This window comes from Cavia porcellus, unplaced genomic scaffold (assembly GCF_034190915.1).
Source record: "Cavia porcellus strain 051 isolate PalLab524CR breed Dunkin Hartley unplaced genomic scaffold, mCavPor4.1 scaffold_14, whole genome shotgun sequence".
NCBI lineage: Eukaryota > Metazoa > Chordata > Mammalia > Rodentia > Caviidae > Cavia > Cavia porcellus.
This window is the reverse complement of record NW_026947497.1, coordinates 64,289,136-64,307,421: the sequence shown is the minus strand read 5'-3', so window position 1 is coordinate 64,307,421 and position 18,286 is coordinate 64,289,136. Positions and strand designations below refer to the sequence as shown.

The 18,286-nt window shown below is 35.6% G+C and overlaps 1 protein-coding gene across 1 annotated transcript in view; it reads left to right on the top strand.

Annotated features, from left to right (window-relative positions):
• Setd2 (SET domain containing 2, histone lysine methyltransferase) overlaps positions 1–18,286 on the top strand; it is a 106,603-nt gene that overhangs the window by 36,121 nt on the left and 52,196 nt on the right. The window contains exons 6-12 of the mRNA XM_003477037.5: positions 4,444–4,567; positions 5,837–5,914; positions 7,575–7,672; positions 9,909–10,035; positions 11,682–11,816; positions 12,798–12,917; positions 14,681–15,343. Of these exons, the coding sequence (XP_003477085.1) occupies positions 4,444–4,567; positions 5,837–5,914; positions 7,575–7,672; positions 9,909–10,035; positions 11,682–11,816; positions 12,798–12,917; positions 14,681–15,343 (1,345 nt within the window). The remainder of the gene's footprint in view (positions 1–4,443; positions 4,568–5,836; positions 5,915–7,574; positions 7,673–9,908; positions 10,036–11,681; positions 11,817–12,797; positions 12,918–14,680; positions 15,344–18,286) is intronic.

The window sequence follows — 18,286 nt, the reverse complement described above, 5'->3', positions numbered from 1 at the left end:
TTACGTGTTTTGTTTTGTTTTGTTTTTTCGGTATGGAGGATCAAATTCATGACCTTGGGCTTACCAGGGTGTTGCAGTGCCCCACAGAGCTATATTCCTGGCCCCATGTTTAAGTATTCTTGATAAAAGTTGAGTGCATTTTATTTTATAGTTAACTATTACATGCATTTAAGGTTGAAAATATTTTTTTTAGTCGGTACCAAGGATCGAACTCACGACTGCCTGCTTGCAAGGCAGGTGCTTATGCCACTGAGCTAAATCCCCACCCCCAATGTTGAAAAGATTTAAAAATACATAAATGGAATAAAGGGAGCAAATAAAATAAAACATTGGCTGGATTAAGGCTGGATCAGGCACAACTATTCTTTCAGAACTCTTTAACCATGTAGCTGCCCTTGAAATTGCAGTAGGAGTGGGAATAGGGTGTGGTAGCATGGTTGGGTAGGTACTGTGTTTATTGTGGAGACTCAGAACAACTAGGTAGAAAAAGCACTAATTTAAATTTCTCTCTCTCTCTTTTTTTTTTTTTTTTTTGGTCTTTTTCGTTTTTATCGGTACCAGGGATCGAACTCACGACCACACACTTGCAAGGAAGGCGCTTATGCCGCTGAGCTAAATCCCCAGCCCCTAATTTAAATTTCTAACATGAATCTTCATATATCTTTTGAAAGTCAAATTTTTTTTTCTTGTGAAGATAGGACATGATTTTCATATCAGACTTTCTTGTCCTGACTCACACACCTGAGCCACAACCCCAGCCCATTAAAAAAAAATTTTTTTTTAATTCCAAGACAGGGTCTCATTAAATTACGCAGGACTTATGATTCTCGTGCCTTAGCCTTCTAAAGTGCCTGGGTTATAGGGCATCGCCGTGCCTGACTGAACTCCCATCTTTTTTATCTGTCAAGTGAGCGTAACACCTATGTGAAATGGCATCAAGTGACCTTTAAATGATCAAAGAGGAAAATTTGACTTTTGGTATGGGAAGGAATAAAATTTTTTTTCTTTAACCTGCAAGTTTCTATATCTTGCATAAAGTGGGTTTGGTAGCCATTATCAGAGTTCACAAGGCAGCCTATGATATGTCATTTCTGTTTCTCAAATGAGAGTATGCCTCCTTGAACTGGAGAGCCAGAGATTGCAAGACTTTGAATTTTGTCATCTGTTTGCTTTACTTACAAGTTGATTGGAAAGGAAAATTAAGTACTGGTTGTAAAAATAGTGATTGAGTTATAATAGATTTTTGTTATTGAGGCCTGCTGTATTTGTGATGGGCTGCTGCAGAAATACACATATACCTTTAAATTTTTCTACTCCTGTTCTTGAGTTTGCTTTTTAATACAGTCATTCATTCTCTCTTCCTCCCCCTCCCTCCCCCCCTTTTAGACAGATTCTTGCTATGTAAATGGTGTTGCATACACTGTGTATCCCAGGCTGCTTTCAAATTCATGGCAGTCTTCCTGCCTTAATTTCTGAGTGATGGAATTACAGGAGTGCACCACTCAGTTTTCTCCTTCGTTTTAAATGCTTTAGTTTTCTAAATTAAGAGGATTAAGTTTTTTTCTTTTTCTTTCTTTCTTTTTTTTTTTACTGGTACTGGGGATCGAACTCACGACCGCCTCCTTGCAAGGCAGGTGCTTATGCTGCTGAGCTAAATCCCCAGCCCGATTTAATTTTTTAATTGGCCAGATTAATTCACTTGATAAGAATTTTGATTATGTCAGTATGTTGTAAACAAAAGTGATGTATGTTTTAAAAAATCTTTATTAGCAGTTAGGACAGGTTTATTTTGTGGGCTTGGAACTTCTAGGAAGACTATTTCAGGTCAGAACTTGAGGAGCAAAGCAAAGTGAAGTACCTGTCTGCATAGAACCAATAGTTGAAGTCATTGTGAGAGTGAACTGTTAGATCTTCAAGGAGAGAACAATTAAGAGTTTAAGGTAACTGAAAGATGCCAGATAGGTTAACCATAAGTATTCCCAAATGTTAGAACTCACAGAGTACAGCCAGAAAAGGTCTTAATTCTGTTTACTTTTCCTTCTTCCTCTCTTCTCTCTTTTGACAACAGGCTGTGTAGTCCACAGCAGCTGTGAACTTGCTTTGTAGCCTGGGTTCCTCCAGTGACATGTACAGCTGAATCTACATTAAAGACTTTTTTCCTCAGAGACACATGTACAATTGAATCTAAATTAAAGACCTGTTTACACATTAAAGCCAAGTCGTTTGGGTGATTTAGTTAAAAAAGTCAGACCTCCACCTCGCTCATAAAAGAAACCATCCACTCCTTGGGCTCAGGTTTTGGAGTTTTGTCCATTTTGAGCTCATCAGTACTTTCTTCAATATCTTTCAGTATCAAATCCTCACAGTAGTTGTAATTTATTTTGATCATCAGTGGTTTACACTGGGCTCTGACATTCTGCTTCTGTAAGAATGGAAAGTTTGTTAAACATAGTTTCTTCCACCTTTATTCCATCCATCCATCTTATCTGTCTGTCTGTCTGTCTCCCTTTTTCTTTTTTTCTCTCTTTCTGTCTTTCAAATGGAATGGCCTACACTGTTCTGTTACAATTCAAAACAGGCATGGTTTAAGCAATGCAGACCTAAATGAAATACATGATATAAAAAGTTGCTACTTCATATACTTTCACTGGAGATACTTTAAAAACTTCTGTAGTCTGTTCATAGCAGAGATGGGCAGCTACCCATTGTGCCTTTGGGCTACATCCTGGAGACATCTGCTCTTTTTTTTTTTTTACACATTTTGGATTTTATTACTCCTTAGTTCTTATTACTTTTTTTGGGGGGAGAGAGTAAAGTCAAATATGGCAAAACAAAGCTGTCAGTCAAAACCAAGGATAGACATAGCTCATGATATAAAACAGAGTACAAGGTTATCAACAATGGTTATCAACGATGTCTCTTGTTTCCTTAAAAAGAATTGTTTATCTCACTAGATATTATAAAGTTGGACAAAACAGTAGAGAACTAGACCAATAAAACTTAGGCATTGTAAACATTACAGGACTTCCAAAGGAGACAATAGTCAAACCAGAATGGACATCTTGCCTTTAGAGTAGTTGCCTATACCCTCAAATTTGATACTATCATACAGAATGGAACAGAGTCTAATCAGTCAAAACAAGATCGTGGGAGTATTACAGGACTTCAAAACAAGTTAATAGGAAATCAAAAAGAGTTACTATTATATATCCTGCTAATTTTTAAAATTTTTCCCCTTAATTAAAACAAACATAAGAAATAACTAAATAATTTTTTTAAAGAATAAGGGAGAGATTGAGACAAAGAGACATCTGCTCTTATGCCCTTTTGGCTGGATTTTTGTTAATGTTCTTAAATGACTGTCTTTATCCTTTTACAACTGACTGGTGTGAAGTCAAATGGAGTGTGTGGGTTATCTCAGGAGTATCTTTCTGCATTAGTAAGTCTCTTCTGGCACCATTTTGTACAGCTCACACAAATTCTGTGTGTGTTCCCTGCTGGACAGTGAGACCACCTCCCTAGGTGGAGCCTAGATTTGACTTTTGATGTCATTAGAAATGTTAGTGATGTTTGAGAGTAGAGGTGACAGAAGAACTGCCTTATTTAAGTTGCTTCCCTTCCCCATCTTTTATGCAGTGGTTGAACCCAGGGCCCAGTACATGCTAGGCAGGTTTTCTAACACTGACCTATAGCCCTAGCCCAGTGCCTTCTGTTTTTCTAGAACAAAAAGCCTGTAAATTTTCATTGCTTCCCTATTTTTCCAGAGCTGTTTCCTAGCTGTAGATCAGTTTCCATAGTAGTGATATTATAAACTATACTTAAACATGTTTTCCCCAGGGGTTGGTATTGAACCAAGGACCTCACATATACTAGACAAACCTTCCGCTCAAGAGCTTCTGCCCTAGCCCAAACACTGGATTTTTGACACAAGGTCTTGCTGTGTAGTTTAGGCTGGCTTTCAATTCAGTATGTATACCAGGCTGACTTCAGCTCACAGTGATCCTTTTGCCTCAGCCTTTCCAGTGTTGAGATTACAGGTATGTGCTACCACACCTGGCTCAGCTCAAACATTTAGAGAAAGAATATGCATTTTTAGAAATATATATGAAGTATAAAAGCTATAAAAAGTTCTTAGAATCAATGTTCTGTAAAAAGTATTAGAAGACAACTGTGATTAGATGCTAGGTATTTAAAAATACATTTTAGTTATATTTTGTGTGATACCAGTTTATCTGCTTGTTGATTTTGAGATTGGGGCTCACTGTGTAGCCCTGGCTAACCTTGACTTTGCCATTATCATCCTGCTTTAGCTTCTCTGGAGCCCAAACTTAACCACTTTGTGTCATTTCTTCAAATTCGTTATCTTAGCTTGGATGTGTGTGTATGTGTTTACATATAACTCCCATACAGGAAGTACCATATTTTTCTCCCATTGTTTGACAGGAACACCTTTGTCCTAGAATATTGTGGAGAGGTACTTGATCATAAAGAGTTTAAAGCTCGGGTAAAGGAATATGCACGAAACAAAAATATCCATTACTATTTCATGGCCCTGAAGAATGATGAGGTGAGCACGATGGGTGTGTTTTTGAACCATCTGGAAAATGTTGGACTGGAATGACTCTTTGATACTGATTGCTAAAGTGACAAAAATTAGGGCTAGAACAGTGTACAGTATACATAGTTTGTTTTCAAAGAGAATGGGAGAAGGCAATATTTACATTTATATGTAAGTGTAAACATGCATGCTTTCATGTTACAACTTTTGTTTACAACTCTTAAATTATTGATGACCTCCAAAGTGCTTTTTTTTTTTTTTTTTTAAATCTGTTGGGGCTGGGGATTTAGCTCAGCGGCATAAGCACCTGCCTTGCAAGGAGGCGGTTGTGAGTTCGATCCCCAGTACCAATAAAAATGAAAAAGACCAAAAAAAAAAAAAAATCTGTTACATTTATTATATTTTAAACTAAAACAACCAGGGATCTAGCTCAGTGGTGTAAGTGCCTGCCTGGCAAGCGTGAGGTCGTGAGTTCAATCCCTGGTACAAAGAAAACTAAAGCAATTTTTATTTAAAGTATTCAATTAAAAGTAACAGTTCCATTACTTGTTAATATAAATAATATGAAAATATACTTTCAAAATTATTTTTAGTGAAAAATAAAGGTTTTATATGTTTAAAAATCTCTTTAATGTGCAGCTTAGTAGAGTTCAGCTAGATGTTCATGTTTCCTTCCACCTGCAGTGTGGAAATGGTAATTGTAGAGACCTACTCCAAGATTTGCTTGATATATGTAATGCTGGGAATGGGCCCAGCAAATTTTTACATTGTTAGTTGGTTTGGACATATACTCAAATTTTAGAGTGTGCTACTGGACTATATTATAGCATTCATTTTGAAATGTATTTACACATATAAAATGAGATTGGAATGCAGTAGGATATAAGAAATAACTACAAGTAAGTGGGAGAAACATTGACAGATATGGACATAATTTTGCCTTTATGTAAAATGTTTGTAGTTAACAGATTTTTTTTTTCCTGGTATCAGGGATCGAACTCATGACCACCTGCTTGCAAGGCAGGTGCTTATGCCGCTGAGCTAAATCCCCAGCCCCTAATTAACAGATCTTCTAGTAGAAGCTTTAGATATTTGGTTGCTTTGATTATGAAATAGTCTGAGAGAGTTCTTTAAAGCAGGACAGGGAATGAGAGACAGAAAGACAGGCAGACAGTGTGTATGAGTGTGTGTGTTTTACGTTAGCCTTAATGCTTTTTCCTTTGCAAAGTACGTAACTATTTTAGAGTCTCATTTTTAAACTATTGCCATCTTCCCCAGATAATAGATGCCACTCAGAAAGGAAACTGCTCTCGTTTCATGAATCACAGCTGTGAACCAAACTGTGAAACCCAAAAAGTAAGTTGAGATATAATTAGAGATTGGGATAGTTATTGACGATTACAGATTTAGATTCTGTGCTAAAGGTACTCATGAACTTTTTTTCTAGTCTGTTGTATTTCATTTTGAAATAAATTTAGATTTATAGTAATGTGAAAGTAGTGCAAAGTATGTGTCTATATGCTACCCTTTAGCATCCCCAAATAATAATGTTATATATAACTATAATATAATGATTATGTCAAGGGCATACTGTTAATTAAAAGACTTCCTTCAAATTTTGGCAGCTAGGAACAAACATAGAAACTCAAGTTGCATTTGATTGTTTCTTTGCCCATAATTATTTTGGACATTATTTCAGAAATGCCAAAAAAACCCTAAACTTTAATTTTGATGATATTGAGCAGTTATGTTCATATCAGATTCCTTATGAAACACTCAGAAGAGACTAACCAAAGTTAGAGATATTTTAAGTTTAAGAATAAATTATAGGTCCACTCTGCAGATACTGAGCTGTGGATTCATAAGTAAATATTTATCATGGTTTCCTGTCATGTTGAAATAATGCTTTTGACTCTTGGATATTTTTATCCTTTGATCTCTGTGGTTATAGATTTTATGTGTGCCATGTAACAAAGAGGAAACCTCGATCTGGAGTCATTTAATTTAAGTAATGGTTATTCTGCCACATCTGGTGGCCACATGTTTAATTGTGAGATTCCCACTTTATGCCTTAATCTCTCGAAGTCTGGGTTTTTCATCAGTAATGTGCTAAAGGGGCTGGAACAGAGCAATGCAGTCTTTGATTTAACCTGCATGTTCTGAACAGTCTACCTGTTCTACCTCCAGTGTGTCTGCCCTTTTAAATTTTTGAATGTTACTGAACTATTCTGATACTTATCTTCCCTTTCACTGTGTTCAGCCATATGACCAGTTTCATGAAGTTAAATAATTGATATCACTGTTCCAGGCCCCATTTTGTCTTGGAATGTAGTTATTTTCTACATAAGTTAATATAAATTTTCTTGTGATATCAGTGATACCGCAAATCTCTTATTTTACCTATTTTGTGTGTGCAAATGTGTGTTAAAGTAGCATTTTTTGTTTTCCCTCAGCTCTGGAGATTGAACATAGAGCCTTCACACTGAGCTACGTCTCCAGCCCCTTTTAAAATACTTTATTTAGAAGCAGAGTATTACTTAAAAAAAAAAAAAAAAATGTCAGGGCATTACTAAGCTGCTCTTAAGGCTGGGCTTAACCTTGCAGGTCTTCTGCCTCACCCTGCTAGCATGCTGGAGTTTTGGGAATGTGTCTCCATGCCTGGCTAGTAGTTACTTTTTTTTTTTTTTTAGAGACTCTTTTTTTTTTTTTTTTTTTTTTTTTGTCATTTTCCTTTTTATCAGTACCGAGGATCGAACTCATGACTGCCCGCTTGCAAGGCAGGCCTTTATGCCGCTGAGCTAAATCCCCAGCCCCAATTAGAGACTCTTATAGTCTGTTAAATCAGAGTAGCAAATACATTATTTTATTTAAAGAAAAAAATTCCTTTTGCTGTTTGGAAAAACCTTTATTGCCTGAAGAGATCTATGCTTAATGAAGTTACATGATTATGATATTTATACACAACATGTTGCTTAATTACTGATTTTTTTTTTCCCCCCAAAAAAAACATTCTCAGTGGACTGTGAATGGACAACTAAGGGTTGGGTTTTTTACTACCAAACTGGTTCCTTCAGGCTCAGAGTTAACATTTGACTATCAATTTCAAAGATATGGGTAAGTATTATTTCTGCTCTTATTTTGCTGCTTCTGATAAATAAGCTTTTCTGATATAGAGATATAAATGTGAATTACTTAGATGTTATATTTACTATCAATTTTCGTCTATATTGTTAGTTTTGAGGTTTTTCATACTGAACTCAGTCACCAGTACTGCAAAAAGAAAAAAAAAATTGTTCATTCAAAATGATAACTGTGATGCAGTAGCAAAGAATACTTGTATCACTGAAAGTGGGAAGGTTCTTATTAATATTTTAAGAATGATAATTGAGGTGGTTTGACATGCATGTAAAACTCATGAATTTTAATGGCGTTTTAAAAATAAAGCTGCATTAGTCAAAATTGAAAGAACTAATTCTTGGTTTTGAAAATTAGCTTAAAGTTTGTAAAGGGAAAAAATCAAGTATTTTTCATATGATTCTTTGGTGTTTGTGTGTGCGTGTGTGTGTTCTGGAGTTTGATCCCAGGACCTTCCCACTAAGCTCTAACCCCAATCCTTTTTATTTTTAAAATAAGGTCTCTTTGTGTAATCTGGGCTGGCCTCAAACTTGTGGGAATCTTCCAGTCTCAGTCTCCTGAGTACTGAGATTATAGGTGTGTGCCTCTATGCCTGGTTTTGTAATATGATATCTTTAAGATACCTAGAAAGGGAATAGCTGGGTAAAATGGAATTGTACTTGACATTTTTTGAATAGCCACCATACTGATTTACACTCTTGCCAGCAGAGTGGGAGGATTCCTTTTTTCTCTGTAAGCCTTGCCAGTGCCCTTCAGGATTCATTAAATATTTTTATGCCTCTAATTGGTACTGTCATTTACTAAATCTATCAGTTTACTTTTGAGTATTCTTCATGTGTTAATTGTAAAGGTAGTTTCTACCCAAGTTTGTAGTCTAGGTTTGTGTTCTTTCTCAGCATTATCCCTATCCTCCATGGTTATTTAATTATTACTCTATTTGTTATTATGGTGTCTTATCTTTTAATAATTTTTAATGGTTAACTTTTCTGAGAGTTCTATAATGCATTTTATTTATATTAATTAAACATTTATTATAAGCATTTGCATGTAAACATTTACGAATTAAATTTTTACATTAAGTAGTCTGAACTATGCAAATGACTTTTTTAGCCCAAATATATATGTTATCTTTTTTTCATACATTAGCTGGTATTCTTATAAAATGGAGAAATTACTGTTTAACTTGTTGGCTAGTTTTGTCTAACATGTAAAAGATTAGAAAATGAATTTTAGTTTTACCTTCACTAACCTTTATTGAGTTTACTGTGTGTCAAGCTTTATGCCAGAAGCATTATATACATGATTATTCAGTCTTTAAAGCAACCTTCTTTGTTACTGTCTCCATTTTACAGATAGGGAAATTAAGACATGGGGAAATGAGGCAGTTTCTCAGTGTCACGCCTGAGGAAGGAAACAACTGGGCCCAAATATGTACAGTCTGGCTTGAGCCAGAAGGCGTAACACCATGCTGTACTACTGGGTTTTTTTTTTTAGTTTTATTTTTTATTGGTACATGCTTATATTTCATAATGACTACATTCTTTGGGTAGAGTTGGTACATGTATATAACACATCTCAATTGTGTTTTTCATTTCATGATCCCCTTTCCATTTTAAAAGCATTTCTACTTTATTACCAGTCTTTGCCTTTCTTTTTTTGGTCTTTTTGGGACAGAGTCTCTCTATGCAGTTCAGGCTGGCTATGGGCTCACTTTGTAGCGCAGGCTGGTCTTGAACTTGCAGACAGTTATTTTGTCTCATCCTCCCAAGTACTGGGATTACAGGATTGCACCACAATGCCCAGCTTTGATTTTGCTCTTTAATTTTTTGCTGTTTAACTTTGCACTCATTCAGGAGAAACCATATGATATTTAAACTTGTGTGTTTATTTCATTAGGGTTTCAAAGTTCATTCATGGAAAATAATTTCAAAGCAATTTTAGACATTTCTTTTTTTTTTTTGTCTTTTTCATTTTTATTGGTACCGGGGATCGAACTCATGATCGCCTGCTTGCAAGGCAGGTGCTTATGCCGTTGAGCTAAATCCCCAGCCCCAATCTTAGACATTTCTGTTAATATCAGATTTGTTAAATCTCTTAAAATCATCCATTTTTTTCTTTAGTTTTATTTCCACTAGACTGGTATGATTCTTACATGTTATTATATTGTTGGCATTTTCTTACAATTTTCTACCACATAATTGACTTTCTTATGCAGAAAAGAAGCTCAAAAATGTTTCTGTGGGTCGGCTAATTGTCGGGGTTACCTAGGAGGAGAAAATAGAGTCAGTATCAGAGCTGCAGGAGGGAAAATGAAAAAGGAACGATCTCGTAAGAAGGATTCAGTAAGTGTTTTTTCTTTCAACTTCTAAAACATTTTAAAAAGGGAGATATCTTTTCTGACTGAACTTTAAGGAGATCATTCTAATAACAGAGAAAGCCAGAGTCAGATGTGGTATTACTGGAAAAGAGGTGTGGTTGGCTATTTTTCTTCAGATTCATAGATTACATTTGCATATATGTCACTATTGAAATATTCTTGAAAACATGTGGGCCAATAGTTTTTCAGAGCATGTAAACCTTCTAAGTATAAATAAGTCTTTGTCTCTTTCCTCCTCTGACAGCTGACCTAAGTGGTCACTATATTTTCATCAGAAGTATCTAAAATAGCTTTTACATTCCAAATACACTGACTTACAGACAGTTCCTGGCTTAATCGTGTTTCACCTTAACAGTTTTTTGACTTTAAGATGAGAAAGTGATACTCATTCAATAGAAATTGTACATGGTATGACTGAAAAATGGTGAATGTTTAAATTTTTTTCGTATATACCAAGGTGAAATTTTATCTTTTTGAATGTTTAAATTTTTAAAATGTATAACAGTACAAGATACTTCCATTACTCTCCCTCAAGATACTCCTCATTTTGAACACACTTGTTCTCTTGTTCTTGCTAGTCTCTGAAAGCAGTTTGAAAAGTCCTCCTTCCTTAGTGTCTTTAGATTTGCTGTTGTGGCTTCCTCAGTTTCCTGAATTGGATTCAAAATTTTACTATTCATATAATTTTGACTTTGGGGAAGAGCCAAAGCCTGCATTGTACCAGATGCAGTGAAAAAAATAAGATGAGGACTCATTGTCAAGCTTTTGCAAGTCCGCTTTTCCTTTGGAAGGCACTTAGCAGCAGCATTCACTGCATTTTTGATCACACTTTGTACTTTAGAATTTTTAATTTTGATCTGTTCTGAGGCTAGCGATAGTATGATACTCTGATGCACTCTTAATTCTGGGCAGCTGCAGTGAGCCACAGCTCCTACTCAACCACTGAATAGTAAGGGTAAACAGCTGGTTCTCTATGGTGTACTGTGTTACTGTAAAGTACGATGTTCGGTAGATGAGGTGATATTTTTTGTTTTACAGAAGGTTTATCTGGACTAAATCCCATCGTAAGTCAAGGAACTTGTTTTAAAAGATAAAGGCTATTCTGGATTGATTAATACTTAAGATTTCAAGTGCTGTATAATTTTCAGTTATTTATAATTTATTTAAAAACACCCTAATCATTTTTACACATTTATGCTTACTTTTAGTTTCTGCAAATCTTTTTTGGGAGGTAGTGATAAATAAAAAATATTTTTAGTAAATGTAAATAATGAAAGGAAAAATCGGATTTATTTTCTGCCCCTTTTCTCTAAGTATGGCTTGTTTCAAAATTTAGCACACTATTTAACCATCCAAAATTATAGCATCATTGAAGTTTTTTACCTTCTCCTACTCCCCTCCTTTTTTCAAGAGAAGATCTCACTGTATAGTTGAAGCTAGCCTTCAATTTACTATGTAGCCCAGACTGGCCTCGAACTCATGATCATTTTGCTTTAACCTCAAGTTCTGGAAGTACAAACATGTGCTACCAAAACCTACTCATTGTTTGGTACTTAACTCAGCGGCTAGCTTTCTTTTTTTATGATCAGATATTTTTCTTTGCTGTGGTAGGTAGATGGAGAGCTAGAAGCACTGATGGAAAATGGTGAGGGTCTTTCTGATAAAAACCAGGTGCTCAGTTTATCTCGGCTAATGGTTCGAATTGAAACTTTGGAACAGAAACTTACCTGTCTCAAGCTTATTCAGGTAACACTTTAATAAAAATTTACTTTTTATTTCTGAATTGGAGATGGGATAGTCTAGCTGATTAGAAGAATTAATGTTACATTTTGAATGGATGTGAGTTCTGTATCAATTTAAAAGCTTCAAAATGGCTAATGAATTCAGTATTAGTAGACCTTTGCTTTTTTTTAAATATACAGAGAATGTGGTAGAATTTGTGTTTTGATGTAACAGTTTATGGCATCCCAACCCCTTGTTATTAACATACCAGAGCTTTTTAGTGGATGATCTTAAAGTAAGGAATTTTAATAATCTCTTTACTCTTTATTAAATATGCCATAAGGAATTGGTAATAAAAATTAAATAATAAATCTAACAGGAATGAAACCTTTCTTCTTAAAGAGACAAAAAAATGATTAAAAGACCAATTTTTATGATTTTAGTTTTTTCTTTTTCTTCCCTCTTTTTTTTTTTAAGGTTTTTTTTTTTGGTACCAGGGATTGAACTCACAACTGCGTGCTTGCAAGGCAGGCGCTTATGCCACTGAACTAAATCCCCAGCCCTGATTTTAGCTTTTTCAGTAAAAGGTGGATACAATTTTTCCCTTAGTCATTCAAAATTGAACTTGCTTGTAAGTGACCTATTTTTGTAATTTTTATGATCAGAAAATCTGTCTTATGTTTTATTATCAGAAAACATTTTTTAATATCAGAAATTATTATAATCTATTACTTTAAAATTTGTTATACAGTTCTAGTTAGGGTTAATGAAAATAGAGTTTAAGTGTTTATCTTTTTTTTGTTTTTGTTTTTTTGGCTCGAGGATTGAACTCACAACCTCACGCTTGCCAGGCAGGAGTTCATGCCACTGAGCTAAATCCCTGGCCCTGAGTTAAAATGTTTCTTATGAATATGTATGGATAAACTCTTTGGTGTCTTGTCTGTGGTCTTCTGTAACATTGTGTCTCTCCAACCCATGCATCTGCTCTCTATTTCTCCATAAAAGAATACACACTCACAGTCCTGTCTGAAGTCCTTTCTGGAACGACATGGGCTGTCTTTGTTGTGGATCTGGATGGCAGAGCTTGGTGATGGCCGGGAAAGTAACCAGAAACTTCAGGAAGAGGTCAGTTCACATGCATCTTGCTTATTTCTTAAAACTATTACTTTGACTGCTTAGGTTGAGGATATGTGATAATGTCAGTGATTATGAATTTAACATTATATTTACCACTGGCATTAATGATAAATTCCTATAACTGGAAATAACTTTTCAGGCATCTCGTTAATAGTGAGCCTGGGGACCAGGGACATAGCTCAGCAGCACAGTGCCTGCCTGGCAAGTGCAAAGTCATGAGTTCAATCCCTGATACAAAAAAAAAAAAAAAAAAAAGTGAGCTTGCTTTATGGTTTTCCTACATAGTATCTTTTTACTTACTGTGTAGTTCAGGCTGGCCTTGAACTCATTAGGTAGCCCAGGTGGGCTTCAAATCCTTGCAACCCTCCTGCCTGAGACCCTCAAGTGCTGGAATTATAGGCTTGTACCACTGCATCCAGCAAGACTATCGTTTCAAAATGGTGGGAGATAATAGAAAACATGAATTCTGGAGTTCTGAAAAACTGGTGAGGAGTTGAATTCTAGATGACAAGAGTAAGAAGAATATTTTGAGGTATAAATGTTTTGAACAAGTTGCAGTGTTTTTTCCATTTCATAAATAATGTTTTCTAACTTGGTATGTGTCTTTTTTAAAAATCATATTTTTTGATATAGTCGCAAATTAATCGTTAATGTTTTAAAATGCTTTTTGAAACAAAACATTGAACTAGGAAAAAAAATAGTTATTCTTTTCTTCATCCTTCTCCTAGATGATTTGGCAGTAAATCGGAGAAGAGCCAGATGTGGTAGTGCATGCCTATAATTAAAGCATCCTGAAATTTGATGCAGGAGGATTGCAGTTGAAGCCCAGCCTGAGTTATTTTAGTGATACCCTCTCTGAAATGAAAAGTTCTGGGGATGTAATTCAGTGATAGACTATTCTTGCATTCAGTTCAAGAAGGTCCCCACCCCCCCAAAAAAAGTTGAGAAAGCTTTGGAGTTTCTGTACAACTATACTGAGGAGTACTTGGGAAGAAATGTACTGGATTTCAGAATGGGAAATGTGTCTCAGTGAAACAGAGAGATCTCCTTGCTAAGTAGCTACTTATTAAGGAGGTAATGTCTGCATCCTTTGCACATAAGACATCATTTAAACACATTCTTGCTAGGCATAGTAGTGCATGCCTGTAATCCTAGTACCTGGGAAGGGTGAGCTAGGAGGACTGCCATGAGTTCAATGCCAGCCTGGACTACATAGGGAGATCCTGTGAAATAGGGTAAGTCGATCTGTCGATCACATTGTATGGTTTTCAACCCTTTATTACAGCTACTTGGGGTCTTCCAAGAGAATGATTCTCAGAATGAGGTTCAGTATTATATATGTATATTTTTAATTGGCTGTGCATGTTTGGGAACTACTGGTAGAGAATATGAATCAGTTCTATTTGATATTGTCCATAGTCTTTCACTTACTCTGCATTTTATTCTTATGAGTGAGACTTATTAAAATAATTTTCCTTCCTTTCTAAAGGAAAATAGCATATGATCTTTAAATGCATCTGTGTTTAAAGAGGCTTACACTAAATTTAATAAGGCTGTACCAAAATATAATATTTCTGCAGAAATAATGAGTGTCAGGTCCAGGGATATAGCTCAGTGATGCAGCACTTGCCTGGCAAGTGCAAGGTCCTGAGTTCAATTCTCAGTATAAAAGAAATAAAAATCATTTAGAGGTTTGAAAGGTCAACTATACACAGTGATGAGTTTTTTTAAAAATATTTTTGTTTAATCAGATTATAAAGACTTTGGAACACTTACCCATTCCTACTAAAAATATGTTGGAAGAAAGCAAAGTACTTCCAATTATTCAACGTTGGTCTCAGACCAAGACTGCTGTCCCTCAGTTGAGTGAAGGAGATGGATATTCCAGTGAGAATACTTCACGTGCACACACCCCTCTCAATACACCTGATCCTTCTACCAAGCTGAGCACAGATACTGATGCAGACACTCCCAAGAAACTCATGTTTCGCAGACTTAAAATAATAAGTGAAAATAGTATGGACAGTGCAATCTCTGACGCAACCAGTGAGCTGGAGGGCAAAGATGGCAAAGAGGACCTTGATCAGTTAGAAAATGTCACTGTGGAGGAAGAGGAAGAGATACAGTCACAACAGCCATTCTCTGAACAGCTACCTGAGCCCAAAGTTGAAAGTGAAACAACTGTGGAGGCCAGTAAACTACCTACATTGGAACCAGAAGGTGACGCTGAGATAGAGCCCAAAGACAGCATCAGCACCAAGCTGGAAGAACCCATTGCTGAAGAAACACCATCCCAAGATGAAGAGGAGGGTGTGTCTGATGTGGAGAGTGAAAGGAGCCAGGAACAGCCGGATAAAACAGTGGATATAAGTGATTTGGCCACCAAGCTACTGGACAGTTGGAAAGACCTAAAGGTAAGAAAGTATTTTTTCTTCGCTTTAACCTGAATTGTTGAAGTTTAGGGTTCTATAAACCTAAGCGAAATATATTACTTTGACCATCTTTATTTCTGAAAAATGGAATACTCTTTCTCAGCTAACATTAAATGAGTCTCAAATATTATTTACATCTTGACAAGAGTCATGGGCCAGTCAAACCATTATACAGATGTTTCCTTTTCCCTCATTCAGAGAAATATATTACAATAGCTTCAGAAATAATTACAGTAGTAATTTTTCTTCATATAAAAAATAAAATTCAGTAAAACACTTGATTCTATTTGTAATGAAAAAATTAATGCGTAAATCAGTTTATTGGATTAATATAAAATTATAATTTAAGGGGGCTGGGGATTTAGCTCAGCGGCATAAGCGCCTTCCTTGCAAGTGTGCGGTCCTGAGTTTGATCCCTGGCACCAATAAAAATAAATAAATAATTAAATAAAATTATAATTTAAATTAGAAAAAACAAAGTAATCCAGTAATTTCTCATCAAAAATGATTGAACATTAGTTTCTATTATATTAAAAACTTTGTGGAGCCAGTTAGTATTCAGTTCCATTGAATAGCTCAAATATGCTAGCTTTAAGGTACCTGTTTCTTGGGACAAAAAATGTTAGCTAAAGAAAAAAGAAAGGTCTAGAACCATTATGCCCAATTTATAAATACATTTTTTAATTTAAAAAATGTGGCAAGATATACAAAGTTTGTTTTGCAGAAAACCCAGCCTGGTTATTGACTAAATACAAATGTGTTTAGCAAGATGAGTTTTTGAGAGACTTGGTAACATTTTGGTTGTAAATGCTGGTCCTGAAATGTAGGTCTTGAGGACCCTGTAGGAACAGGTCAATTCTTATCTTGTATTTTTCTATTCTCCTTTCTTCTGCCAGAGGTGAAGTAATCAAATAGACAAGCAATCTAGATTTATTTACAACTACAAAACTCACCACATTGGCCCCACTGGTGGTGATGCACTCCTGTAATCCCAGTGCTCGGGAGGCTGAGATAGGAGGATAGTTGCAAGTTCAAGACCAGCCTGGGCTACAAAGTGAACCCAAGACCAACCTGAACGCATAGTGAGACCCTTTCTCACAGAGACCAAAAACAAACAAAAAACCTCATCACATTAGATCCTGTGATTTGATCCAGTGGACTTGATCATACACTGAACAAAATGAGCAGTTGTTTGGTTGTATTCTGTGCTTCCTATTTGCTGTGTTGAGACCCTTCTTTAAGTATGGTGTGGTTTCAGCTTTTGTTTATTGATTTGCGCTCTCACTCATGTTACTCTTTCATCACTTAAAATTCAACGTAAACTTACTAAGTATTAATGAAATCTGATTTTTTTATAAAAATAAAAGGAAGCGTTTATAGCACATCTGTTTGTGATAAGTGTGTGAATTCCAGGAATCAGTATTGCAGTTAATTGGAAGAGTTGTTAGGATGGTCACTTATTTAAAGCCTATTTTATGACAACACAGGAGTCACTAAAAAAGAATTCCTTGTGTTTGGAGGCTGCTGCTAAAGTCTGCACTTAGGACTATAGCTCAGTAACAAAAGTAGAGATGGAGACAAGTATAGAAGTGCCACAGAACAAAACCTCTGTAGTTGTAATTTTATGAGGAGAATGAAGGAGATTGTAGATCCAGTAGTTTGCCTGCCTCTGGTTGATGACTTTTTTGTATTGCTAAGCTAATGATCATCATAAACTTGTCTTTTCTTAAAATCTGTGTAATAGTTTGTTTCTGTCATTGTGATGGTATGAATTACTCTCTAGAATATTCGTAACCCAATTAGATGTAACTGGAGTTAATTTAAACTCACACACTGGACATTTATCAGTCCTTCAGAGTTATTTCTTTCCCTTCTCATCTTCATTTCTATCTAAAAGATCAAAGCAGTTTTATAGTGGTACATAGGTTCATGATCCTCTTGAAGTTTAAAATTATATTGATGCTTAAAATATCTTTCTTATCCTACATACTGTGGATTTATCTTAACTCTTAGCATCAAGGGAGTCATTAAATAAAATCCTCTTTCTTCAAACTATAGTTTGCTCTGGAGTTGCATTACTGATTAATGTCTTTACTTGCCTATAAACTGTGATGTTATGTTTCACATTGGAGTGGGGGTTCTTTATTCTTCTATATCTAGGTAACATTTACTGTGGCTATGATTTCTAAACTCTGATTATGGTTGTCCTTTTTTTTTTTTCTTTTTTTTTAAAAAGGTAATTCAGATAGCATTTAACTATTAGTCTGAAACAGGAGTCCATAATTTGAACACATTTTAAAGAAACACATTGACCTAATGTAGTGTATATATCCATACTATCCCGGCATCGAAAGAGTTAACTACTTCTGTCTGACTTCCACCTATGTGTTCAACTAGACAATGACTGAAAAGAAAATATCTTATTCAACAAACCTTAATTAAGCAGCCATTACCAAGCATGTTATTAGTTTCTGATACTTAATTCCAAGATCATACTAAAAAACATTGATGTAAGATAGTGGTTATGTTAGCCACTCCAAGTGTCCCTGACCTTCTGGGGGACACCATAACATTTTTGGACATGTGTTCTACTTGCCTTCTCAACAATGGACAGTGAAGAACTGAAAGGAATTGCTTCAGATTCCTTATTCTTGATTTTGCTGTGAAGGCAGACTGTATGGATCATCAGTTAATGAAAGAGGGTGGGTGGGAAGGGAATGAAGCTTCATGAATTACTCTTTGTCCTCCCAGATCTGATGATGATCCCTCTTGTAACTTGAACCATTTCCATCTAGCTTCTCAGGGCAGCAAGGAGCTTGTTAACATCACCAGCTGACCATGTGTCTCCTTTTCTCAACTCCATTTCCAACTTCGTGCTGAAGAAAAACAAGAACCTAGCGTGCATTCTGTGAAGAAACAGGAAGA